The sequence below is a fragment of the Quercus suber genome, unplaced genomic scaffold (assembly GCF_002906115.3).
Source record: "Quercus suber isolate HL8 unplaced genomic scaffold, Cork oak 2.0 scaffold_266, whole genome shotgun sequence".
NCBI lineage: Eukaryota > Viridiplantae > Streptophyta > Magnoliopsida > Fagales > Fagaceae > Quercus > Quercus suber.
Window position 1 is genome coordinate 218935 of NW_027069722.1, and position 26969 is coordinate 245903.

A 26969-nucleotide genomic window follows, 5' to 3' on the forward strand; every position below is an offset into this window, starting at 1 on the left:
CAGATTGCGTAGCCTAGATTAATTAGCCAAGTTGTTACTTAGTCAAATTAAGCAATTCTAGGTTAAAACAATCCAAACAATCATATCTCAAGAATATAAAGCAGCGGAAAATAAATAACAAGATATGATCACCCAGGAAACCACACGGTAAAAACCTGGGGAGGATTTGACCCACCGATCCTCAAGGCTAACCTGATTCACTATAAAAGAATTGAAGTTCGTACAAAGGACTACAAGCTCCCCGCTCGACTTCCTAATGCTACCACCAGTAGAACTTTCCTGACACGACCACGCGCAGGCTCCGATCCACGGACTACTTCTTTCTGAATTCTTCAATCAGCTACAAGCTCCCGCTTGCTTTTCTTTTAATCTCCAATGGTAGCAACCTTGTGATCATCAAGATGTAGAAAATATCTCTACCTTGAAAACCCTAAGTTTATGTGAAGGAAAGCTCCTCTAAGATCTCACAAGAGATTCACATAAACAGCAAATATGAGCAACAAAGACTTAGAGAGGTTTGGGTACAAAACCCTAAAAATAAAAGGAGGCACAAGAGGCACTCTAATCTCTCTCTCTGCAGTCCCAAAAACGTTCTAGGGTTTTCCTTATATATATAAGTGTTTTACTTGAACCCCAAGACGTGTAAATAGAGTTTGGCTGAACTGGAACTCTGCAGAAAAATAAATCTGTACGTGGTCGATCGATCGAGTCTAATTTTCGATCGATCGAGCCTTACAGATTTAGTCCAATAAATCTGCACTCACTCGATTCCAGTTTTACAAATAAACATACTTTTGAGCAAGCCTAAACAAGACTAAACAACCTGTTTTATCATTTTTGCCAACACTACACATTAGATTCTAAATACATAAAATCCTACATCTTTAGAACCTAACACATAAAATATTATTAATAGACAAAAAGCATATTGAATTGAATTGAGGGAAAATGAAGAGATATTTCATGAGAATGAGATTTTCTAGAAGTATCATCCATAAGTGAAGGAGGAAGAAGAGAGTTGGTAAGAGGGTAAGAGTTTTTGCTTTGATTTACACGTGGAAATGGTCAAACTTGGGTTATAATATGTAAGGTAAGAACTGGGTCTGAGTTTTTCATAAGGTTTGATCTATTTAAAAGATAATCCATTTTATAGTGAATAACTTTTGGTCTAATTGGTCTAATTGTCAAGAACAATTCATATTATATAATAGTAAAAATAAGTTATTATGATATTAGGATAACAGTAAAAAAACTTAATAAAAAGAGGTAAAAAATACTAACTTATATAATAGTAAAAATAAGTATTATGATTTATTAGGTAACAGTAAAAAAAAATTAATGAAAAAAAAGGTAAAAAATGGTAAATGCAATAAGTTACTATGATCTATTGAGAGTAACAGTAAAAATAAAAAAAAAAAAAAAAAAACCTTAATAAAAAGAGTAAAAAATGATAATTTATATAATAGCAAAAATAAATTACTATGATTTATTGGGTAATAGTGAAAAAAAAACTTAATGAAAAAAGGTAAAAAAATGTTAAATGCAATATTAGAGTGCCACGTGGCAAGACCTCATGCACTCTCACATGAGGTCTCTGCTTTTATATAATACTAGTCGCGACCGCGCGCTTGCGCGTGATAAAAATTCATCAAATAACTTATTGATACACAATTGATTTTCCAACTGCTATAATTGCAATTAATGCTTTCCTTTTGAATCAGATCAATAGACAAAAAACCCAAAGCAATACCATTTTTTTTTTTTTTTGGTTATTCGAAATGTATTATATATGACATTGTTTTGAAGCTTGGCCTTTGGTAGCAATTATTTCGTAGAATGGACCTCACAAGAAGACTAAATTACTGAACTTTTTTAAGAATCAACTAAATTATTGAACTTAATGATGTATATAAGGCTACATAGGAAATAATTAATTAACCATGATCTAAAGGATTAATATGAGGACTATTTTAGCAAAGCATTTCATTTTAAAGAGACCTGAAGAAATATTCCAGCTTGTATGAACTTGCAATTTAATAGATAATCTGTTATAATTTGGTAGAAACCAAAAGATAATATAAAAATTGTTTTAGCACACCAAAAGATAGTATAATCTCAATTTTATAATAGTCATTTCATTAATTGAGAGTTAGACATACTTTACGAAACAATCCAGCTGTTGAACTTGCAATTTAACAAATAATCCGTAATCAACTGGTAGAAAATATGAACAACCTACACAACCAAAAGAAAATATAAAAAATATTTTAGCATAGCCTTTTCATTTTATAGCCGTTGAACTTGCAATTTAAAAGATATTCCGTAATCAACTGGTAGAAAATATGAACAACCTACACAGCCAAATAAAATTATAAAGAATATCTTAGCATAGCCTTTTCATTTTATTTATAATTAAAAGTTAGAAATACTTGAAAAAACAATCCAGCGTAAAAACATGTAATTAACAGGTAACTCGTGAGCAACTGGTGGGTAAAATAGTAATCAAAACGGTGACAGGTGTCCACATCATTGAACACCAAGACCCCTTTTTTTTTAATCTTTTGATAAATGAACACAGACACTCACATGCAAATACACAATCAAACACTATAAAATAAAAAATTTAAAAAAAAATAAAAATTATGTCATCGATGTGTCTTCCTGCTTGGAAAGTAAGTTCACACAAATATCATGAAGACCATTTTTCTAAGACTATTTGGAGATTCCTGTCTTTATGCAGCTCCGTTAAAAATTAAAATATCACAAGGTAAGACCAACCCAAAAACTTAAACTATAATAATTTTTTAGACCAACCTCATTCTTTTTAATCTCCCTCCTTTTTTGCTTTTAATCTACCTTTGTTTTTACTCTTTCACTTTGTGTTAAACCTTCCACTGCCAAGCATGTGAATTTCGTTCAAAAATTCATTTAATAACTTATTGCTCCACAATTAATTTTCCAACTACTATAATTGCAGTTAACATCTTCCTTTTGAATGAGATCAATAGACCAAAAACCCAAAGCAATACCAGTTTTGTTTTTTTGTACTTCGAAATGTATTATGTATATAACCATGTTTGGAAGCTTGGCCTTTGGTAGCAATTATTTCACAGAATGGACCTCAAAGAAGACTAAATTACTGAATTTTTTTGAGAATCAACTAAATTATTGAACTTAATGATGTATATAAGGCTACATCCAGGAAATAATTAATTAGCCATGTTCTAAGACATTAAGATGGTTGCTGAAAAATGTCGTAGACACTGATCTCAATGTTGATTTCTTTTTCCTAAGCTCATCATGCTTAAATAGTAGTGACATGACATAAGAAGCATAGATTTTAAAAAAAGTCTGCAGTTAATTAAACTTCTCAATTTGAGGAAAATATCGCACCTATAATAGTTTAGGACGTGTCCATTAGGAAAAAATATCACAAAAGATCAAAGAATTTTCCAAGTGCTACGCATGGGAAAGTTAAATCGTGATCCCAAAGAGCAACAAAAAGTTGTTTTCAGGCCCCTAGGAGTGTTCTTACTTTTCCACGGTGCCTTCGATACTCCCAAACCAAAAGTGCAACTTATACAGTCTTACTGTTCTACTTTATAGTTGCTGTGCAGCAAACCTCAGTTTGGCAAAAATATTTTGGGAAAGATAATGAAAGAAGCCAATATAAGTGCATCAACCAACCATAAAAATGGATTTTCAATTCCAAATTTTCAATAAATGATAAGCTATTCTATGTCCAATCAAAGATAAGTTGCAAAACAACAGGGCTTTGAACATTTACATTCCAAGTTATTTCCAATCGGTCAGTGGGCACGGTTGCCTAAGGTGGAAGTTACAATTTCACCACAACTAATTGGGTATTAATGCCACCAATAACCTATTTCATAAATTAAAACCTCCCTTAAGAATAAAAATAAGGCACAGAGGAGAGAAATGGTAAAAATGAAAGTATAAAAATAGAAGAACCTAGGAAAAGTCCTACCATGGTTTTGTGCGAACTTGCAAAAGAAAATGCAAAGGTATAAACATTGTGTTGGGCATTTTTCTTAAGGTTTTGTCAGTCTGAAAATACAATGTAAAAGACAATGGCTAACCAAAAAAATAAAAATAAAAAAAGTAGTCCCAACTGGCTAAACAGGTATATGCAATTAGACAAAAAGTTATTGTATTTGTGAGTGCAAACAGTGAGTAAATTCAATTGGTTAAGCAAGTCAAGGACAATGTAAGCTTCGATCTCTCAACAATCTAAGTTCTTTATTCGTAATTGAAGGGCTTGGTTTACTCCATCTCAAATTCTCCAGAATTCAACTTTAAGCGGTTTTGGACAATTGTTATGTCCATATTTGCTCATGATCTTGAATCAACCTGCCTACACCAATTGGTCTTGGACGACCCACAGCGACCCAAATTATCGGACCAATAATAAAGATTCAATTTTGAATGTGTGTTCAAAACCAAGCAGCAAACCACTACTACCAATCCATATAAATCAAAAGACAAACTATTGGCAGTATTTCTGTAGCTTCTGTCAGTATTAAACCAAAAGACAGCATATCAATTAAAAACCACAGCAACCATAACAATCATCCACACCACACCACAAAAGAGGCCGTAACAAAATGTAAAAAGGAAACAAAAACATCAAGCAAAATAATGGAGTGCAAAAAGAACTGGGGTTTAGAGATACCTCAACCAAATCAGCCAGGTTCCGTAAGTATTTATATACTATGAGAGGAAGACAGCAAGGAAGGAACTCAGATAAGTGGCCTTACTGTGAAACCGTAGAGGAAGAAGGTGGGGAGATTTTCAGACTCTTTGGTTGTCCTTGAAACGATGTGTAACGTAGAACAGAAAGGTGGGAGAAATCCTGGTTTTCCTCACGCTGTGTAACGTAGAGCAGAACGATGTGTAACGTAGAGTAGAGTGTTTTGAACTCTCTGGTTGTCCTCACGCTGTTCTTCTCACGCAAAACCCTTTAGGGTTCCACGGTTTCAAATCTTTCCTTTAAGTTGAGAAGGCCTTGGGCTGGGCTTTATGGTAGAAGTAAATAGATAAAGAGTGGGCTGGGATTTATTATACATATTTATTCTAGGGTTGGGATTTATTATCCTGAAATTTGTAAAAATTATTTTAAAATTGTAGGTAAAATAAATTTTTTTTTTTAAAAAAGGATTAGAATGACATGGTCGCTGACATGGCGCAACGTGAGTGAAGCAACATTAAACACTACGCTTCAGCTTTTAGTAATATATAGATATAGATTGATTGGGGGGCCTGTCATATTTTTTGAGGGGACCATTGCCTATTACTTCCTTATTGGACCAGACCTACAGCCTAAAATTACCATAACTGTAGAAGAAAATTAAAATTTGGGATTTTTTAATTTTTTATTTATAGGATCCATCTAAAACTATAATTCTGAAGTCACTGTTTTTTTTCCTATATTTTATGCACCTTGCTGCTTAGTGCTGGTATGTATTTTATACTAGATTAGTGACTGTTTAGTTATAAAGTGTTTTACTTTACTTTAGTTTGGATTTCGAATGAAAGGCCTAGGGAGACAGATTTCAATCTGGTTGAGAGGTGGACAGTTTTTGTTTTTGGTAAATAGGTGGCTGATTTATTTACAAAAAATAATGGTGGTAATGGTGCTGAAAAAGAAATTGAGCTATTTAGAAGTGATTGTATAGAGTTTATGGAAGATTGATTAATGGATTTAGTTCTACTAAAGTAAGCATAAGTGCTACAATATAGGCTAACGTATTGGTAGTGTTAGGCTTGGAGTAGCGTCTTGTGCATTAAACTAGTGAACTGGACCTGCTAGTAAAACAGTACTGTCCTAGGGTCTTGGATGATGATCATAACCAAAATGGTTCAGAAAATGTTAATAGTATTGATAAAAATCCTTAGAAACTAGCAATATTGGAGAGAGATAACACATTGAATGTGATTTATGGCAGGTTATCAGCAACCGGAAAAGACACCCACCCCGGCAGCAAACATCAACAATTGGCTAGAAAAGTTAGCAAGAAGTTCATCCCATGGTTTTGTCATATGCGGGCAGGTTTTCAACTACTGCTTCAGCATCAGCAAAAGTCAACCCTAGCTTTAATGATTCTTTGTTCACGATATTCTTCTTGCTTCCTCAGGTCTTCCATTTCTTTATATTTTTCCCTCGGGGTCCGAGGGGAAAATATAAAGAAATGGAAGAGTTGCGGACGCAAGGGAATCTCGTCAAGAAAGAATATTAAATGTAAAGAGAATCTTGCTGCTGCTGAAGCGGAACTTTAAAACCTGCCTCCATATTACATTATTCATTTTGGTATGTGTCAATTCTTTTTGTCCTACTTTACATGGGAACACTTTTTCTGTAACCTTACATTGAAGGTGGCTGTTGATTTTGTAGGCAGAGCAGAAAGGAAGCTCTATGGGTAGGCCTCTCTGAAGTCACTCATCTTCAGGTATCATACAACTATATATTTGAGTCAAAATGGAATTAACTCCACATTCAAGTACTTCTGCGTGTATATATTTGATGAATCAGTAAGAAATATTATTGCAAGCTCAAAGAAAAACGGTACCTACATGTTTTCCCTTTCCTGTAATACGGGGTATATAAAATTACTACAAATAAAGGAGGAAAACCACTTTTGTATGAGTATATCTGTCATGCATTTCTGTAGCGTGTGGTCTGTCTCTTTTTTTGCCCCTGCATATCTTAGTTTTTGTTTAGCATGACTTCTGCCTTTGCTTCACTAGAGAACTTCTTGGTTGCAAACCTTATGATTGGCTGTTATGCTTCCCTAAAAAAAAAAATTTATTCTATAAAGATGGGAGGTTTGAAGCTTGTTTAAGTTGGCTTTTTTATATGTAACCTTCCTTTTATTTTTCAAAGGAAATATAAACATAACTTATAGTGCAAAAGTACTTTATTTCTGCAACAAATCTTGACTAAACTTCTTTATGAGGCTGGAAAGTGGAAATTAATAAACTGTACCATCATTTACCATGAATTAGTTTTTTTAAAAAAAAAAATTTAATCATTACAAGTGGAAGATTTAAAGTTGCAAATAGACTCTCTCTCTCTCTCTCTCTCTCTCTCTCTCTCTCTCTCTCTCTCTCTATGTGGAGTTGGATATCAAATACTTTGAGCTTTGTCTCTCTAATTGTGATGCCATCAACAATAGAGTTATAATGAAAAATGCTTAAGCCGCTCTTATGTGTGTCTACTATCTTTTACCTCTTAGCTTCTTGTTCATAACATTGTCTCTATTGGTGTATTGTACACGCAGCCAATGGCTATCAAACTCACAACATTACCCTTCGCATATTTTTCCTGTATTTCTTTAGTCTACTTTGTGCCCATTGTGCGTGAAGTAGGTTTTTATTTTTTTATTTCATTTTTTGTTAATATAATTACTCTTACCTATAACGAAAAAAAAAAATTGATTACCATCTTCAACAAAATGTGGCTTGTTGCTGTGTCCATTAATGCTGGTTTTCTCTTTGAACAATGTATTAGAGCCACTTTTACAATATGGAAGGAAAAGGAATTATACAAGGTATATAAATTTCACACTCTAATTTTCCACTTTTACACACTGTAAGGGTTTTTTTTTTTTTTTTTTTGGTGTTTTAAATTTCTATAATTTATTGCCAACTTACATTTTCTTTATATAAATGTATTTTCAAATAATTGTTTTTAAAAAAATGATATGGCAGTTGTTCTAACTGTGCTTAGGGCGCGTTTATATAAGATATTGGAAGATTGTTTTTTGAGTTTAAAATAAGAGTTTGTAAAAAAAAAGGGACGTACGAGGAGTTGTGGTTGCAAAACAGAGTTTTGGGTTTTAAAAATACTCTTTTAATCTTCCAAAATGCCTAATGAAATGTACCCTCAGTATCATATATTTTGTTCCAAGCCCGGAAATAGAGGAGGGTTGTGGCAGGTTGTCGGCATTTGTGAAATTTTGTCACTTTATTATGAATTATTATGTGATTGGTAGGAGTTATACTTGTTTGGTCACTGAATATGATGTTGAGATTAGTTCTTTAGGACTATATGATTCTGAGGATTTTAGATGGTTGTACGGATATATTGACCTATATCATATGCTGACATGTTTTTTCAAAAGTGGAAGACCCTTTGCTTTGTGTGCAAGAAAACAACATATGGAAAATAGAGCTTGTGAATGTCAATTATAAAGAAATGTTTATGGTCAGCAAAGGTCGGAAAAGGGGTCACTTACCATATATTTTATTCATAGCACGGTTCCAAGCCTGGAGAAAGAGGAGGGTTGTGACAAGGTTGATAGCTCCCATAGAATTTAGTCACTATATTATGAATTATGTGGTTTGTAGTAGTTCTACTTGTTTGGTCACTAAATATGATGCAGAGATTAGTTCTTTAGGACTATATGATTCCGAGGATTTTTGATGGTTGTATGGATATATTGACCTATATGTTGATGTGTTTTTTTAAAAGTGGAAAACCTTTGATTTGGGTGCAAGAAAACAACATATGAAAAATAGAGCTTGTGAATGTCAATTATAAAGAACTATTAATGGTTAGCAAAGGTGGGAAAAGGGGTCACTTATCATATATTTTTTCATAGTGGGTTCCAAGCCTGGAAATTTAGTCACTTTATTATGAATTATGTGGTTGATAGTAGTTCTACTTTTTTGGTCACTGAATATGATGTTGAGATTAGTTCTTTAGGACTATATGAATCTGGGGATTTTAGATGGTTGTATGGACATATTGATAGTGCATTGTCATGCTCTGCTTAATTTTCTTTGTACTGTCCTCTCTCACCTATATGTTGATGTGTGTGTGTGTGTGTGTGTTTTATTATCATTATTATAAAGTGGCAGACCTTTGTTTTGTGGGCAAGAAAACAACATTTGAAATAGAGCTTGTGAATGTCAATTATATACACCTGTTTATGGGCACCAAAGGTGGGAAAAGGGGTCACTTGTCAGGAGACCAAATCCTAGAGGCCTAAATAGATCCTTGCTTGAATTGATATTGTAGGTCATGACTAGTTTTCTGGTTTGATCTTCATGTGAATAACTGGTAATTCTATGTTGGATTTTTGGTCATTAATTTCTAGGCCAGTGGAAGAGCATTGCCCTTGGCTGCTGGGTTTGTGGGTCAGGCAGAGGCAAGGGAAGCATCTGGTCTTGTACTTGATATGATACGGCAGAAGAAAATGGCTGGGCGGTCACTTCTACTGGCTGGGCCTCCTGGTATTGGAAAGACAGCTCTGGCTCTTGGAATAGCACAGGAACTTGGGAGCAAGGTACTTCTCACATTTTATCTTGGTAACTTGTTTTGTTTTTTTATTTATCAACATTTTTTTTATGTTTCCTTGGTGAGAGTTCTTTGTTGATGTTTCATGTTTTTCCCCCATTATGATATTAGATGATTGATCGCCCTTCAGGCTTATTAAATAAAACTCTTCTTTGTTATTTTGCAGGTTCCATTCTGCCCAATGGTTGAGTTAGAAGTGTACTCATCAGAAGTAAAGAAAACTGAGGTTTTGATGGAAAACTTTCGACAGGCCATTGGTCTACGTATCAAGGAAAATAAAGAAGTCTATGAAGGAGAGGCAAGTTACTAATGCTTCTTTGATATTAGTCTGATGTGACCATAATCTCTTTGTGTTATTTTTATCGTTACTTCTTAATTCTTGATATGTTGCTGTTCTTGTCATAGGTTACTGAACTTTGCCCGGAAGAAGCTGAGAGTGTGACAGGTGGCTATGGTAAAAGTATTAGCCATGTGATCATTGGATTAAAAACTGTGAAAGGAACCAAGCAACTGAAGTTGGACCCAACCATTTATGATGCCTTGATCAAGGAGAAGGTAGGTTCCTTTTATTTATTTGCTGTTATTTTTACAATGATAGAAATATATTTGCTTTTTTGATATATTCATTTACTTTGTATAATCTCTTTGTGAAGTATTTTAAATTTACTCATCCTTCTTATCCATGGAGAGTGTGTGAAGCTGTTATATGCAAAATTTTCAATGACTATGTTCATTTATTATTGTCACCTTGCAAAATGTTCTTCCTTCAAAAGGAATACAATCCTTGTGGATTGGTTCATAAATGTGTAAAGCTAGTGGCAAATTAGTTGAATATCTAAGGCCTTATTGTTTTATTGCTAGAGATTTATAGTCTTTTACCTCTTCTTTATTTTGAGTGGGTCATACCTTCAAAGGTTACTGATTTGTTCCTTATGTTTGGAGGGCAAAGTAATGGATCAATATGGAATGCTACTCTACGCATAACATGGGTGATTTGTAGAGAACAAAATGATAGCAGTATGAGTGAATGCTTGCTTTTGGCTGCATCCTCCTTTTTTTGGTTCATAAATAGATTTTCTAGGCAAGATGAATCTTAAATGTGGTCTTTAGGTGAACCTTTGTACACATCTTCTGTATACTTTACGTCCCTTTTTTCCCTAATAAAAAATTCAGTATTACTAGTGTTGCAACATGTGCTTGAGTATGCCAGGTCGTTTGTTTTTGGGGCTAATTTCTGTTTTTTTTTTTTTGTTTTTTTTTTTAATTATTATTATTTTTTTTAAAAACTTAGGACAGGCAACTCAATCTGATGTCACGTCACTTTGATTCCTGTTCTTCATTTTCCTGCTGTTTTTATTTATTTATTTTAAAACTTTTAACCTGGGGTTTGGTGTGCTCAAAAGGTGAATGTAATTAAAAAATTGATTATAGTTTGATCCCTTTTTGGTTTACCTGATACAATGTTGCAGGTGGCTGTTGGTGATGTTATATATATTGAAGCAAATAGTGGAGCAGTAAAGAGGGTGGGCAGAAGTGACGCTTTCGCTGCAGAATTTGACCTTGAAGCAGAAGAGTATGTTCCACTTCCTAAAGGAGAGGTTCACAAAAAGAAGGAGATAGTTCAGGTCTGTTTTCATTTAGCTACTAGTTTTTTTTGTGTATGTTGCATATTCTTAAATTCATAAGTGACATACTAATTTATAATAATAGTCTTGGACATTTCCTGACTATTTGTGTTCCATCTGAGATCAGGATTCAAGATAGTTGCACATTTCAATTTTTTGACTGTCAGTGTAGTTAGTAATTGCAGCATTTCTTTCATAAATGCCATATCGACATCGTGTGAAGCATATGCCATCAAAATATAAAGAATTTAAGCTGCATATTTGTTTGTCCTGTGGGAAATGCGTTACAGAAATTATCTGATGAGACGTAACTGACTCTTGAAGTTGCTTGAATTTCTCTTATGACTGCAGCCGACCCAAGGATGATATAGCTAGAATTTAATGCCTCTTAAGTTGGTTGAACTTATTAGCTTGTGACTCTTGGTGGCTTAGTAAGTTGTTGAGCTTCTTATAGGATTTGTTCTAAGTGGTAAACTGGGGGGTGGAGTTGGGTGGTTCATACAATCATATTTTGCTCAGCCAAAGAAAAAAAGGGAAAGAAAAAGAGAACTAGGAGAGAAAGAGTGAGACTGAGCTTAATGTATATAAGCATTGCTTTCTGTTCATATATATATATATATTGTTGTGCTTTTGATAGAATTTTCTTTATGTTTTCTTAGATTATGTTGATGTTGACTATTGGTACTGGAAGTTTATACTTATCAGAAGACTCATAAACTGATATTTTTTGCGATGTAATGGGCTTCCTATTTTGATGTTCAGTTTTCTGTTTGCTTATCCAATCTCTAACAGGATGTAACGCTACATGATCTGGATGCTGCAAATGCACGGCCTCAAGGTGGACAAGATACACTGTCACTAATGGGGCAGATGATGAAGCCTAGGAAAACAGAAATAACTGACAAGTTAAGACAAGAAATTAATAAGGTACTACATCATAATTTTTTTTTGATAAGAATTAATAATAAAGTAAATAAATTAATCTACTTCATAAATTTATGTCAGATATCAATTTCAACGTATTATTTTCTTTTGATAGAAGCTCAAGTCGTGGTCAGCAAGTCATACGAAGTTTCTCAAAAATTTCTGCAATTATTTTGGGAAATCCTTTTCTTAAGTTGTTATTATTTTTCTTAACAGTTCTCTGATTAAGTTGAAAATTCCAAGACATTGACACAGTCCATTCTTCTTTTCACCAATAATACATAAAAAATCATTCTATACTTTGTCTTTATCCCACTATGATGCATTAAAGATGAGATGGTGTATGTTTGTTCCCAAATTTATGTTTTTGTCTAGCTTTGGAGGTAACTTTTTTTTTTTTTTTTAATGACAGGTTGTTAACCGGTACATTGATGAAGGTGTAGCAGAACTTGTCCCTGGAGTTCTATTCATTGATGAGGTTCTTTTCTCTATTATGTCTGTCCATGTTTAAATGTTTCATGGTTGCTCTTTACTATTTATTTATTTGTTTATCTATCATTATTTGCAGGTACATATGCTGGATATGGAATGCTTTTCATACTTGAATCGTGCTTTAGAGAGCTCACTATCTCCAATAGTAATCTTTGCGACAAACAGAGGGTTTTGCAATGTGAGGTATGAAATTCTTGTGCACCTTAAAAATTTTAGAGTGCTTCTTCCTTGACCATCTTTTTAACCTTAATAAGCAACTTGTTACAGGTTTGGCTTAATCTTTAGATTTTCTGTTTCTGAGTCCCATCCCTCAAAAGATATTTAGTGACGCTTCTGTCATCTCTTTAGGCATGCAGTTCAGCTGTTATCGCCCTCCATTATTATGACAAAAATGAATGGCCGCGACAATATCTGCAAGGTAATAATATGATTTGGATTAATCTGTAATCAATGTGATTGAAGATGATTTAAAATATTGCAGAATTCTTCTTCCATCAACTACATTAGTAATTTTGTTTCAATTTATATGATTTATAGGCGGATATTGAGGAAGTGAAAGCTCTCTATATGGATGCAAAGTCTTCAGCAAGACTTCTTCAAGCACAGCAGGAAAAATACATTTCATGATAATTCTAAACAATTTTCCCTGAATGTCAAAGGTAGTCTGAATTTGGAAGTAGCATTATTTAGGTTTGGTTAGCTTCAGCCAAAAGGTGCAGCCAAAAGGTGTTCCTCCCTTTTCCGGGTTTCCTTCTCCTTTTGATTGAGGATCAAATCAATAACTGAAAAAGAAAATGTAGATAGTAAAGAATGCCCTGTGGAGTATGTGCTTAAGTGCTTTGATGCATCTTCATTTGATGGAAAAATTGGAATTTATAACATTGAGGTATATACCAATTATATATCTGTCTAAAAGGTTATGCTTTCTTTTGAGCCTTATAACAAGTTGTAAGTTGGCAACAATTAAAATGGAAAATAATTGAGTAAAGTGATGGATCTTTTTATGCATATTATATGACATTTTATCAATAACTGCAATTTAGTACGAGTGCTAAAGAGATGAGTGGGACAAAAGGGTGTAAGGGGGATGGGTAGAGCAACATGGGAATATTGCATTTACAATTTTTGTGGCATATGGATTCCAATATTGACGAATGACAACATGAACAAAAATAGAATGGACAATGATTGAATTTGTGCGAATGTAGAGTTGGTGTTAATTGAGGATTAGATTAAGGGATGGTGTGGGAAGTGCAAAGAAATTTTATTTAAAATTTGGTCTTATTTAATTTTGGAGTCAATTGAATATTTATTGGATAATTGCATTTTATTTTAGGTCTTAGTAGTTAATTAGTATCATTAGTAGCTTTATTTTATATCCTAGAGTCAGTGTTGTTTTTGTAATTCAATAATTGAGATTTCTCAAGTCATTTAGAATTAGGTTTCCTTAGTCAATTAGAATTAGAATTAGGGTTTCCTATATTAGTTAGAATTAGGGTTTAGTAGTCTATATAAGCAAAAGATTTATAAACCGCATAGAAAAGAACAAATACATGTTACAGCCACTTTTGTATTTACCAAAGATTAAAAAAAAAAAATGCTTCTACAACAAAAAACACAAATGTAAACCCAAATCTCAAATTTAATCCAAAATACAAAAGATGAGAAAAACTAAGCATTTAATATGTCAAGCTAGCAAAAGCAATTAAGTTGATAGAGCACTCGCAAAGTTTATCCCAATAAATTTCCATATTGATAGTGGAATACACCCAAAAACGCAGAATGGAAAAAAAAATCCATCACAAAAAACATTTGTTGAACAATAATACGTTCACGTCTACTTTTTTACAGTTAAAATAGAAGATATTCATTTTTTTTTTAAATGTTGAGATTTTTTGCATTAATTGTGAATATTTGTACAAAATAGTAAATGTAAACATTCATTACCTGAAATTTTTTCATATTCTTTAGGCTTGAATTCTCCTGAATTAATGTAAAGATAATAAAACTTTTTTGTAATGTAAAGTTAAGTCTTTGGTAAAGATATTGGAAAGTGTATGCAATAGAAAAACTTGGGAATAATACAATCGCTTATAGTAAAGATAACAAAACAATTTGACAATTTACAAATTTAAGGACAATATATTGTTACCATGTCACCTTGTCACAGGAGCAATGCTATATACACATAATATTTCACAACTTTTTTTACAATAATTATTTTGACGAAGTTATCATCCAAATAAAAAACTATAAAATTTTAGCAACAACTTTTTCTTTTCCCCCACCCCATTTAAAGAAATACATATAATAGTTTTTTTTTTTCCTCTCCCTCCATCTCTCACGTTGTTTTATTGAATTCTAACATTGATTGTACATTAAATTGATAAATGTAAAAACATTAACCCGTCGATTTTGAGACTATGAAAAAGTATAGTTTGTTTATTTGGTTGTACTTTTTCATTGCTTGATATTAAATTGCTTAAAAAAATAAAAACATGATGTTATTTTTATTTGTGACTATTTTAACAATTACTTTACCTAAAAAAAAAAAAAAAAAGAACTTGACCTTATAAAATTCAGCCTCTTCGTCTTGTCATGCTCCTCCTTCGGCGGTCATAAGGTCAAGTTCTAAGACAGTAATCCTAAAGATGTGGAAATTGGCAATAATTGAGGAGATTATGGCAATCCACAATAGATATTACTGATAAATATTAGGAAGCTAGTTCAGTTTCAAATTGAGTTCTGAAAAAGGTGTGCAAAAAAAAAAAAAAAAAACAAAAAACAAAAAAATATCCAATGGAACACGAGTATTAGACTTTCCCTTTCAAGTCAGTACTCGAGTTCACTATTGGCGAGTAGGCCACGCCGATTAATCGCTATTGGGTTGTTTTTCTTTTTTCTTTTTTTTTTTTTTTTTTTTTTCCTTCTAAACTCTTTGTTTTCCGAAAGTATGAGTCAAGATTGCCCCAGATCCAGTTCATTGATTCCAACAAGGATGTGTCTGGTAGTGATTAGTTAATGCAAATGAAGCTTGTGATTCCAATTTTTTATTTTTATATTTTTGCATGTTACTATAATATTAAGGGATAAGGTGGATCCTTATGTTCAATATGAGGTAAGAAAATCAGTTTCTAACCTCTTCAGCAGCGATTGAAACCAACCGCTTAATGAGATCCGTAACAAGTCCCTCAGCCATACTTGGAGAGTAAAATTGAGATTGACAATACAAAAAACAGGAAGTGGAGATAGATTAGAACTCAAAACCAAATAATAGACTCACAGCTTCAATGTACCTATAAAAAAATTTCAAAGGTGGCCCCACGTTATTCACTATAATACTATACAATTACTACCTCAAGTTTCAGGGCCTACTCTAGTCGATGAAGTTCATGCGGTATATTCCTGATTGGTTGTATTATTTAAGGGACAACTTGTGGTTGGCATTTGCTGCAATTGTGCTGAGTTAATTGCAGGCATGTTAGCTGATGTTATTTTATTTATTTATTTATTTTTTTTTTGAGAAGGTAGCTGATGTTGATTGGAAGATGCTTGCCACTAACCTTTAGTAGCTGAGCAAAATTACAAAAGCAAAACCCACCTAATTACCATATATAATTTAAAATGACTAATATATCTAAAATTATAACATATTTAACAAGAGCATTCACAATTGTTGGGTTAGGTGAAAGGTTATGATTATTGTACCATTTTATGATATCAACGATAGTCTCGTATAAACATATGATGTTATACTAATCATAATTTATAATAATAAAAGTTATGAAATTTATAGAATAACAAGGGTATCCTAACATTACTTAAAAAAAAAAAAACTATAGATGTATAAAAAAATGAAATAAAATAAAATAAAAACACTAAGGAGTCATGTGCTAGTTGTTTCTATCTTTTTTAAAATAAATGATTTGAATGCCAAGAATCTTATAACTCAATTATTTGGCACTATTTGATGTTTCTAATGGAGTCACGGAAGTATTGTTGTCTTAGACGTGGGAATAGTTCCTATGAAAAATTAGAATAACTTGGGAAGGACCGTGGTTTGCCGCTTAATCCAAAAAAGCTCAGCTTACCAAACCAGTAGACTACTAATTCAGTTTTAGCATTATAAGTTATATCCCATGTATTTTTGTCTTTCCCAATTAAGGTCATGTGAACAAGAAGATGCCTAGTAAACAAGAACCATAATATATATGTGCGCTACCTAGCTGAGAAAAAAAAACAAAAGCCTATGCTTAATTATACAAAACAATTATGCCATTACATACCTTTAAAAGCTATCAGACTCCAACCCAAATGGACGGAACCAACCGATCGAAGCCAAGCCAAACCTAAAGTGTATACTGTTTATAATACATAAATGTCACTTTTAAAACCAAAGCAACTAGCATCACAATATTTTTACAACTATTAATGTGACCTATTGTAATTAGAGAATAACAAAAGTTGTTTCAATACTGGACATTATGAACATGATGTTGCTTTGATCATATAATAAAAAATTGGTATCCCTATTATTACTCAAAAGAAATACCAACACCAATTAATTAGTGCCAATGGGGGCTTGGTTGAGTGGGTAAGGTTCGGGCGCTTCTTGCAACGCACCTAGGTTCGAGTCCCGCTGCCCGCAAGAGTCCGTTGGTGGGCATACTTAGTGAGGGGTGTACTCAAAAGAGGTGACTCTCACACAGCCGTTGGCTACCCTTCAGCTGGGTGGGTCTCCCGCTGGCTCCTTGCCTGGGAGTGTAATATAGCCATAAAGGCCCCTATTTTACATTCTCAAAAAAAAAAAAAAAAAAACTCAAAAGCAAAATCAACACCAATTAGTGAAAAAGGAAAAAACACCATAACACCTTGCTTGGGATTGTGAAGCAGGTTCAAGCTGCCTGGGGTGTGGTATAATTATATTAGCAGCAATAATACATCACTATTTCAACCTTGCTCCCCTATTATTATTGGAAGAGAGATTTCACCATTGTATTGCTTATTAGTTTAAATATCTTCACATTCATCTATTCATAGTTAATTATGTGACAATATTAGCAGGACTTTTTTTTTTTTTTTTTTTTTTTTGTGATTTGGTGAGAAAGTTATATAGTATCAATTTCAACACAATTACCTTAAAAAAAAAAAAAACAAAACAAAAAAAGATAACAGTCCACTTTTAATGTACACAAATCATAATATGTTAATTCAACAATTATTTAAAAAAAAAATGTGAAATTTGTTTGGTCTAAGCTCTTCATCAATGAAGCTGACGTACCACGAAATTTGTTTAATCATTCCTAAACAAACAGACGTGGTAACATGTTATAGCACTTTTAAGAAAATGTTAATGAGTACCATTAGGGTACTGATTAATAATCCAAAAGTTTTTATGAAAAATGAAAAAAAAAAAGTAATTAATATTTTAACAGCTTTTTTCATTTTTTATTAAAATAGTATCAAAATTTTTCAAAAATAAATTATTAATGAGTGCCTTAAAGACATTCGTTAGCATAACCCTTTTATATATTACTGATGCAGGCTTACGTGGGAACAATACATGGCACATTTGATAGTAAAAACAATATATATTGGTCTTCCCCAAGCAGGGTCACATGCAGCTCAAGAGATAACGGGCACGACATTTGATGGTAACAGCACATGCATCTTTCTTGTTTGCTACTTTTAGGGACTAATTAATTACTCATAGATCAAGAAGATAAACAAAAATATTAGAACATAACAGTTGAAAGATTATTGGTGATACGATGAATTTTTTATACAGTCAATGGGATATGCTAAGTGCTAGATTGCTAGGCCAGCTGGAAATATTCCTATTGTTGTTTTTTTTTTTTTTTTTTTTTTTTTAATTTTAATTTCATTCATTCTTTCTTCTAAACTCTTTGTTTTTATGAGTCAAGATTGCCCCAGATCCAGTTCATTGATTCCAAAAGGATGTGTCTGGTAGTCATTAGTTAATGCAAATGAAGCTTGAGATTCCAATTTTTTTTTTTGTGTTTTTTTTTTGTTTTTTTTTTTTNACACCAATTAATTAGTGGAAAAAGGAAAAGCAGCATAAATATAGCCCTGCGTTAATCCACTTTAATCCAATATCTTAAGCTTGTGGGCAAATTACATTTAATAAAGTTTATGTGGTATATAAGTTCACACCATGGTTATTATGATCAAAGTCCCACATAGTTTTTTTTTTGTTTTTTTTTTTACATTTTTGCATATTATTTATATATATATATATATATTAAGGGATTAGTTGGATCCTTATGTTCAATATGAGGTAAGAAAACCAGTTTCTAACCTTATCCGCACTTGTTTATTTTCGTTTATTATATAACAAAGAAAAAAAAAAAAAAAAAAGAGTGGTTTATTTCCACAAGAATGAATCATGTTATGTCCGTACTACATTTTTCAATGGGATCCAATAAAATGGTTAGTAAAGGCTCCATAAATGATAAGTATTGCTAAGTGCTCTATAATTTAACTGTTAATGAAATAAAATATAGGTAACTAGTGATTTTCAAATATCTTGATTATGATGAGATATTAACATAGGATGAGATAGTAGTCTAAACTTGTATATTATGCAATAGAAATAACAATTGAGTTCCAATTAACTAATGGTCCGTTTGGATTGAATGAGACAGTAAGGGAGTAAAGTAAAGTAGAGTAGAGTAGAGTAGAGTAGAGTATATTTAGCATAAAATTAGTTTATTTTTAGCCAACTCTACTCTACTCCCCTCCATTTCTCCTCCTTCCCTCCTCCATCCAAACAAGCCATAAGTTTTGTAATTGAAAATTTCAATATTAATCACTACATATTAGGAAATACCATGTCATAAAACAATAAAGAAATAAAGTATAAGACACGCAATATGGTGATTAAGTAGAAAACTCAAAAAAGATTTTCCAAGAGGATTACAACCATATGGGAAACCTTCCCCAACAAAACAATCGATGGTAGTAGCAGCACTGGGATAACATTGTGGCTTCAACCTTAATCAGCAATCTTGAAGGATACCATTTTCATATCTACTTTGGTTTCCATATTCAATCCTCTTAACAAATTCCTAAGATTTATACTAAACCTTTTGAGTAAGGATCCATTTCATTGCCTTATCAACAAGTTCGGCGTTACTCATATAAACAGTCCACCTTGAGGAGGAGTATTAGAGGCAATTAGAAGGTATAAGAAATTCAAGTATGAATATCTTCTCCCACGCTTGTAGCCTAAAGCCTAGTATGTTGGCTGTAAATTTGGGATTTGTTAACTGTCAATATTCTAAAGTCCATTATAAGAAAATCTATATATTCAGATCAATCAAAATATTTTTGTACAAAGGAAACAATTAGAGAAACTCTTTGTTATTAATCTTTTCTTGTTTCTTGTACAGTACACAACAAAGTGTCAAGAGATTTGGGAAAACCAAGAGCAACAAATTTTCAATTGATTTGAGAAAATCAGGAGCTTTGATCATGTTCTACACCACTGATGATGAATAAAAAACTTAGGTAACTGGTGTATGCAAATTTACAATACAATACTTCACACACTAAAATGCAATGGAATCTCCTCTTTGGCTCTATATGAAGTCCTCAAATGTCAAATGGATAAACACAATTACAAATCAAACTTCAGGGAATCAATCCTACATGAACAAAGCTAACAGGACCAATATCACTTGAATTTAGGCTTTGATTATTTGATTACAGGTCCACTCAAAAGCAAAACGCACATGAACAACTTAAACATACAAACAACTTGCTTCTAAAGCCACCTTATTTCTTTGACTTTTAGCAAACTGGCCAACTCAAGATTGTTATGACTCCAGCACGTCTTTCAGCTGCAATATATATACTCTTAAGTGATCAAAAAATTGAAATTTAAAAAAGGTATCTGAAGATAAATATAAATTCTGCCTCTTTAACACAATCAATTTAAGTACTTTTGAAATCACGTTCCTGTAATGACAAACTTGATCACTAGTCATACACATTCAAACAGCAAAAAGATAGGGAAAGAAGAATTTACAAATACACGTAAAGCCAGTTGCCTCATATGTCACTACTTAGACATTGTTTCTTCTTGACATCCATGACATGTTACATTTACATTCTTGGTTGGAGCCAGATCTCAAAGCATTTGTGTATACAAATTAAGTATAGAGCTTTGTAAACAAGGACAGAGCTTCAGGGAGGAGAGAAAGGGAGCTTTGTTTCTCTGCCATGAGATTTGCCATTCTGCCTATGGAGCATTCTCAATTAGCTATCTTGCACCCCAGAACGTAAGACGTGGATATTGAGGTGCATCGTTGCTTAACAAATTTGACCAGTATAAACTACACTACTCCAATAGGTTTAGGCTGCACAAGTTTTACAAAAAAGGTTGTTGCTTCAAGACGAAGGGGACAAAATACCAATATATATATATATATATTATGATCAAATCTTGGGAAATAAAAAATTTCAACAAAATTTATTACCACAAATCTAAAGGATTTTTTTATTTTTTTTATTTTTTGACATCAAAAACAATTAAAGTATTAAGCTCAAACCCATCCCAAGATCAATTTGGTGTTTTGATTCCTCCCCCACAAGTTCTAGCAAATTCTCAAAAATGAGTACACTATACTGAATATCATAGTAAATTTTCCTGTGTGCCGGATGTGAGACCATTATTGCAATGTAGCATTATATTGAATTGAGGCCACAGGCAAAGCAACAATATTTACCAAAATTCCAAACTGAGCAAGATTGAGATAAATTAGCAACTCGTTGACTATATTAAAAGATAGATAACCACATGGTGGAATGATGTCAAGCAATTTTATTGGAATAATATAAAAATTCATAATGATGATTACACACACAAAGAATTTATATATATACAAACACACACACACACACACACACATATACCTTTTAGATAACTTTAAAAAAGCTAACAGAAAAGCACCTTAATTATGAGAAGAAAAAAGAATAAAAGCGCATACCTGCAATTTAAACCTGATGATGAGGAGAACACAAAGGACGATGGCACAAAAATGAAATTGAGGTCAATCTCATATCTTCATCACAATAAAACTCAACATTTGAGTGCACAACACCAATCTCCGTGCTTGTAACTTCAACACTCTCTGACCACTAGCAAAATGAGCTTCATCTGTGATCTGAATCATGAGTGACAACCATACCCAACAGATTAATGTACAGAAAGATATAAGAAACTAGATAGTAGCATACCAGATAGAGAACCTAAAAAGACAGCAGAGGAATAATGAAGGACAAATTCGAGAAAATTTGTTCATTGGCAATATTAGTATGTAAAAAGGAAAAACTTACTTCCCTTGGCAGTTCAAAATCCATGCTCGCATCCCCAAGTGCTCACCAAATATCCTTTCTCTGTCCTCGGAGGTCTATTGTAAAACAAAGGATGTTTTCTAGTGGCTGGGATTTAGAGCTTATTCAGGGTAGCAGGCATCATTATTAGTGATTAGAATAATAATACTTTTAATCACAATGGACATCAATGATAATGATCTAAAGTGAATATATGGTAGTCTAACCTTTATTTCAAAGGGCTATAACATGTTAAGAGGAATTTCAAAGATTATGCATTATAAAAGGGATGAGCACCACGAGCTATACACGAGCAATCAAAAGACTAGTAAAAGAAAAAGGTGATCAATAGGGGACAGACTATATCCAGCAGCAGAATGCTAATTCCTACAGTAAACTTTACTACTATGCCTTGCAACTTATTTAACTCATGAGCAAGATGCAGAGCAAAAAATTAACCCAGAAAATATAATCCTAATTCCTAAAACAAAACAGAGCTACCAAAGACTTTATTCAAATGAGAAACAGCAATGAGTATGGATTTGACAATCAAACAAAAAAATGGAAGTTAAAGGAAATATACCATATAATATATTTTGAGAGGCATTATCTTCGTCACTTTCCTTTGTGAGTGGTTTCAAGCTCGTGTTCATTTCCTTCCTCAATTGAAACCTTGATATTGCTGATGGTGTTTCCACTTTGAGATTGATCTTATCTTCTTCATCCATTGTAAATAATCTGTCCATATGACATATGTTAATCTGTTGGTCTAATGCTATTTGTAACAACTAGATGACTTTGTCTCTGATCTGAATTCTCGAATGACAAACAGAAGAAGATTGTTTTCAGATTTAACAATTCTATTACATAGCATGATTTGGATAATTGGTATTTATTCTATTACACATCATGATTCTTTATGGTGCTCAATTTAAATGGTAAACTATGAGACTTTACTAATTTTTGTTTATTTTTTAACCATTTGTGGTGGACAAAGTACTCTTAATAGTTATATTAGAACAACTCTATAATGCCATTTATTTAGAGAAAAGTAAAGGTTAGTCAAACGAAAATAATTAGATGAGTGACAAATTTTAGCTTTTGTAATTTTACTTTAATTGTTATTATTATTTTATAACAATGCATATATAGAAATTTAATTCTTAGATTTTGCTAATAATTTTTTATTTGATAATATGTTTTGGGTGGATGACGTTACAATTTCTGCAAAGAAAATAACCTTAATAGATTATCAACAACAAAAAAACAACAAATTGTTTTCCCTAATTGGTCCAATTAATCATTGTTAAATTTATTAATTTTCTTAGTTATGTTTTTTGATGTTTTGGATTGTAAGCAAAAAAAAAAAAAGGGGTTGAGAAAGTTTTTTTAAAACTAAAAGAATAATTTCCAAATTTCATATTCTTTTTAATGATTAACAAAATGTTACAAATAACTTTTATTAAAAAATGAATATTTTCCTTAATTTTCCTATTAAATTTCTGAGAAAAATTGTATTGTTTTCATTTTGGTATGATGAAATTTATATTTATGATTTATGATTGTTCTTATATTACACTATTCTTTATTAAATTAGTTTAAATTGTAAAAAAAAAATTAATAAAACTACCATAAAAATGATTATCACGCACAACACGCGAATTTGCGGCTAGTTTAAGAATAATTGCAATCTCGAAAATAAGGCTGGAGTTTAGTTAGCATAAACAATTATTTTTAAAATATATATATATATATATATATTTTATAGCGCTTTTACTTTTATTGGAAGGAAGGATTGCAGAGGAGATCAAGGCTCATGCCCTTAATAACATACACGTACACAATCATTATCATTTCATACTAACACAAAAAAAAAAAAAAAAAAATCTAAAGACAAAAGTCACCCCATTGCAAAATTTCAAATCAGCTCTAACAAAAATATAAATAAAAAAATCAAACCAAACAACAATACAATCATTAAAAACCTAACAATACAAATATATCAAGAATACATCTTAAATATATATCAATCATTCTTTCATACTCAAGCAAAAAAATGAAATCAAAGTTTATAGAATAATATTTAATCTAATTGATGGGATTTCAGTGGTTTTATCACGTTACACGTTTATGTTAAATGACTATTTTATTTATTTATTTTTTTCTTATGATTTATATTAACTTGGACCGAATTGGACTGGATGGACCGAATGGACTGAAGTGGACCGAAGTGGACTGGATGTACCAAGGTGGACTTAATAGACCAAAATGGACCGAATGGACTAAATTGGACTGAATGGAGTAATGTGTACCTATGGGACCGAAATTGACCAACAAGAGTGAATGACCAAACTGGACTAAATGGACCGAATGGACTGAAGTGGATTGGATGTACCAAGGTGGACCTAATAGACCAACGTTTAAGTAGTTATTTAATACTTTTTTGCAAGGGGCAGCTCTTAATTTTTGGAGCAACATTTGATATTTTTAGTAGATGGCAAAACCAAAATGAAGCAATTATATCACCAAATCAATGATTATAATTTCATACTCAAGCAAACAAAAAAAAATTAAAGACAAAATATTAAAACCAAACAACAAACAACCAACAACTAACTAGAGAGTGAGACCCTTACCTGACATGAGGATGTGCTGGGATTGTATGAGAGTGAGAGGGAGAGTGAGAAAGGGAAGACTCAGTCAAGCTGCTGTGAAAGTGAAACTACCAGTGAAAGTGTATCAGTGAAAGTGAACATGTATAAGAGAGAAGTGAATATGTGAAGGACTTAAGAGACTGAACACGTGAAGAATCTGAGACACTACAAAAGCTGGATTGATTGACTCACAGCAGAATCTAAGGACCTAGACCACGTGTCAAATTTAGATCAGTCTTCAAAAATCGAGTTTTTGAGACTTGGTTTCACTTTTAGCAAACCGAGTCTCTATGGGTCGAGATCTATGTGTCGCCTGCGTGGCATACTAACGCACTGAAATCGAGCTTCTAAGGCTCTGTATAAAAACCGAGTTTATAAGACTCGATTTCCACGTAGGAAACTTTCCACGTCAGGTGCCACAAAACATAAAAACTGAGCCTCAAAGGCTCGATTTTTAAACCCGAAATCGCCTCTTTTAGGCTTGAGATGCTAGTATGTTATATTCTTTCTGGACCGGGCTAACTAACTATAAAGTTTGATTCTTATGCCTAGTTACCCAGATTCCCCGTTCAATCACTAAGACAAAATCTATCTAAACCATGAAAATAAGCAAACTAAATTCCAAGCCTTAAAACATTTGGTTAGAATTTGCATAAGATGAAAATTGGTCATCTATCTCACCTTTCATCTGCCACCATATTCTATAGATTACTTGGGAAATGTGACATGACACACTTGCTGACAATATGAAATGGTAAAGGAATTTCTTCCACAGCCCTTCTCAAATGTGTATCCATGTGTGATAATTTGCTTCATCACAAAATGTACTTCCCCAAATATTATGATCTGATTTTTGGTTCAAAAGAGGGCAAAAGAAGTTAAATATTTTAGCATGAGGCGAATACGGCTGCAAAAAACTGATAAGGAAAAGCAGCCAGATGATTAAACAGAAATATGGAGATATACCTTACAGTAGAAGAGTATATAATCTAATTAACAAAGCCAAGGTATTTGTAGTTTCTTCTTCTTGCTTGATGATCACCTACTGGCTACTATACTTCACACTCTTCCATATAAGAAAATACTTCAGAGTCCCATTCGGTTCATTCTTGTCCATTCAGTCCATTTTGGTCTTACTTTAGTCTTTTTGGTCCATTCTGATCCCTTCGGTCCACTTAGGTCCGTTTTGTTTACTATGGTCCACTTTAGTCTACTTTGATTATGCTTTGGGAGGAAAGGTTTGTGTAGATAGAGAAGCTACTTTATTGGCAATTTTGTCATATTTTTAGCGTCATGCTAGTAGGTTTTTGATCAAATTACATTTTTCTTATGTTATTAAAGTCTTGTATTTTTTTTCCTAATATAAGTGATGAATTTACTTGTATTTACTTTCTCTTTAGGTCATTCAAAACATATAGAAGATGAACCGTTTATAAGGAGTACTAAATACAAATTCTAACCACAAATTATGTTATTTACAAAATATCTTGATTTATATAATAATTAAATGTAAAATATATTATGTTTCCTAAAAAAAATTACAAGATTTAAACATTTTCAAATAACAAATATAGATAGCTTTTTTTTTTTCTTTTTTTTTTTTCTTTTTTTAATTTTATTTAATTTTATTTAATTTTTTATATATATATTAATCTATTGTATTATATCAACTATAATTTGTTAGAAAATAATCATATCATTTTAAGAAGGGTTTGAGACTAACACTTCCAAATCTTATTTACAATTTTCAATTCACTTAACGAAAAAAACAAATCGTCAAATTTTTTCAATCACACAAGTTTGCTACTAGTGATTAGTAAAAAAAGATAAAAGATAAAGATAAAATATCCAAATATCAAATATGCCTTACAGTAGAAGAGTACACAATCGAACTAACTAAGCTAACGTAGCATGATGGTCACCTTGTGTACTTCGGACACTTCCATGTAACGAAATACTTCAAAGTAGGACAAGAAACAAGCATACACAATATTACTTTATAAATTGATAACTAGCAAGTACCTAACCCAAATGACTTAAAATTTTGATATATAATAAAAACATTTTTAAGCTTTGAAGGCTCCTTACATGATAACAAACCCAACCAGTACTTCATACATAAACGCAGCCCAACATCTTCTTCAAGTCAGCAATCCTAACCTCCAAAGCCTCAAGCTTAGCCTTTGCCCTTACACTGAACAGCATGTGGTCAAGAAGAACATCCAAGTCAGAGCCTGGTTGTACCATCTCTAGCTCTCACTACATTGCCCCACTCTAGCAACCTAGTCTCATTGATGGTGTCCAAACTTAAATGGTGCACGTCCATCAAGACCTCACACAGCAGGTTGATCATAAAATGGTCAGTGATTGCTCCAATCTTGAAGCCTGCAGTAAAGTCACCATAACGTCCCACGAATTGATCCAGCAGAATGACAGTCTTGTCGAACATTAAATCAACGAAAGTCAGCTTGAGGGCCTTCCAATGACCAAACCCGAGGGGCAAGTCTAGCACTGTATTTGTTGTGTTTGAACCTCTCCATGAAAGCTTCCAGTTCTGTCGTGCTAGATGCAGCCATATTACCAACTTGCGTCAACGTG

The 26969-nt window shown here is 32.5% G+C and overlaps 2 protein-coding genes across 2 annotated transcripts in view; one reads left to right on the forward strand and one right to left on the reverse strand.

The window, feature by feature from the left end:
• LOC136061569 (ruvB-like protein 1) overlaps window positions 1–12592 on the forward strand; it is a 29769-nt gene extending 17177 nt beyond the window's left edge. Inside the window, exons 2-9 of the mRNA XM_065781442.1 lie at window positions 6413–6467; window positions 9120–9308; window positions 9486–9617; window positions 9725–9874; window positions 10789–10944; window positions 11737–11871; window positions 12281–12346; window positions 12437–12592. Coding sequence (XP_065637514.1) covers window positions 6413–6467; window positions 9120–9308; window positions 9486–9617; window positions 9725–9874; window positions 10789–10944; window positions 11737–11871; window positions 12281–12346; window positions 12437–12592 — 1039 coding nt within the window. The remainder of the gene's footprint in view (window positions 1–6412; window positions 6468–9119; window positions 9309–9485; window positions 9618–9724; window positions 9875–10788; window positions 10945–11736; window positions 11872–12280; window positions 12347–12436) is intronic.
• Window positions 12593–20282: 7690 nt separating this feature from the next.
• LOC112004418 (uncharacterized) overlaps window positions 20283–26969 on the reverse strand; it is a 44529-nt gene continuing 37842 nt past the window's right edge. Inside the window, exons 5-8 of the mRNA XM_065781430.1 lie at window positions 22301–22455; window positions 21721–21838; window positions 21372–21548; window positions 20283–20741 (exon numbers count right to left, since the gene is read on the reverse strand). Coding sequence (XP_065637502.1) covers window positions 22379–22455 — 77 coding nt within the window. The 3' untranslated portion in view covers window positions 20283–20741; window positions 21372–21548; window positions 21721–21838; window positions 22301–22378. The remainder of the gene's footprint in view (window positions 20742–21371; window positions 21549–21720; window positions 21839–22300; window positions 22456–26969) is intronic.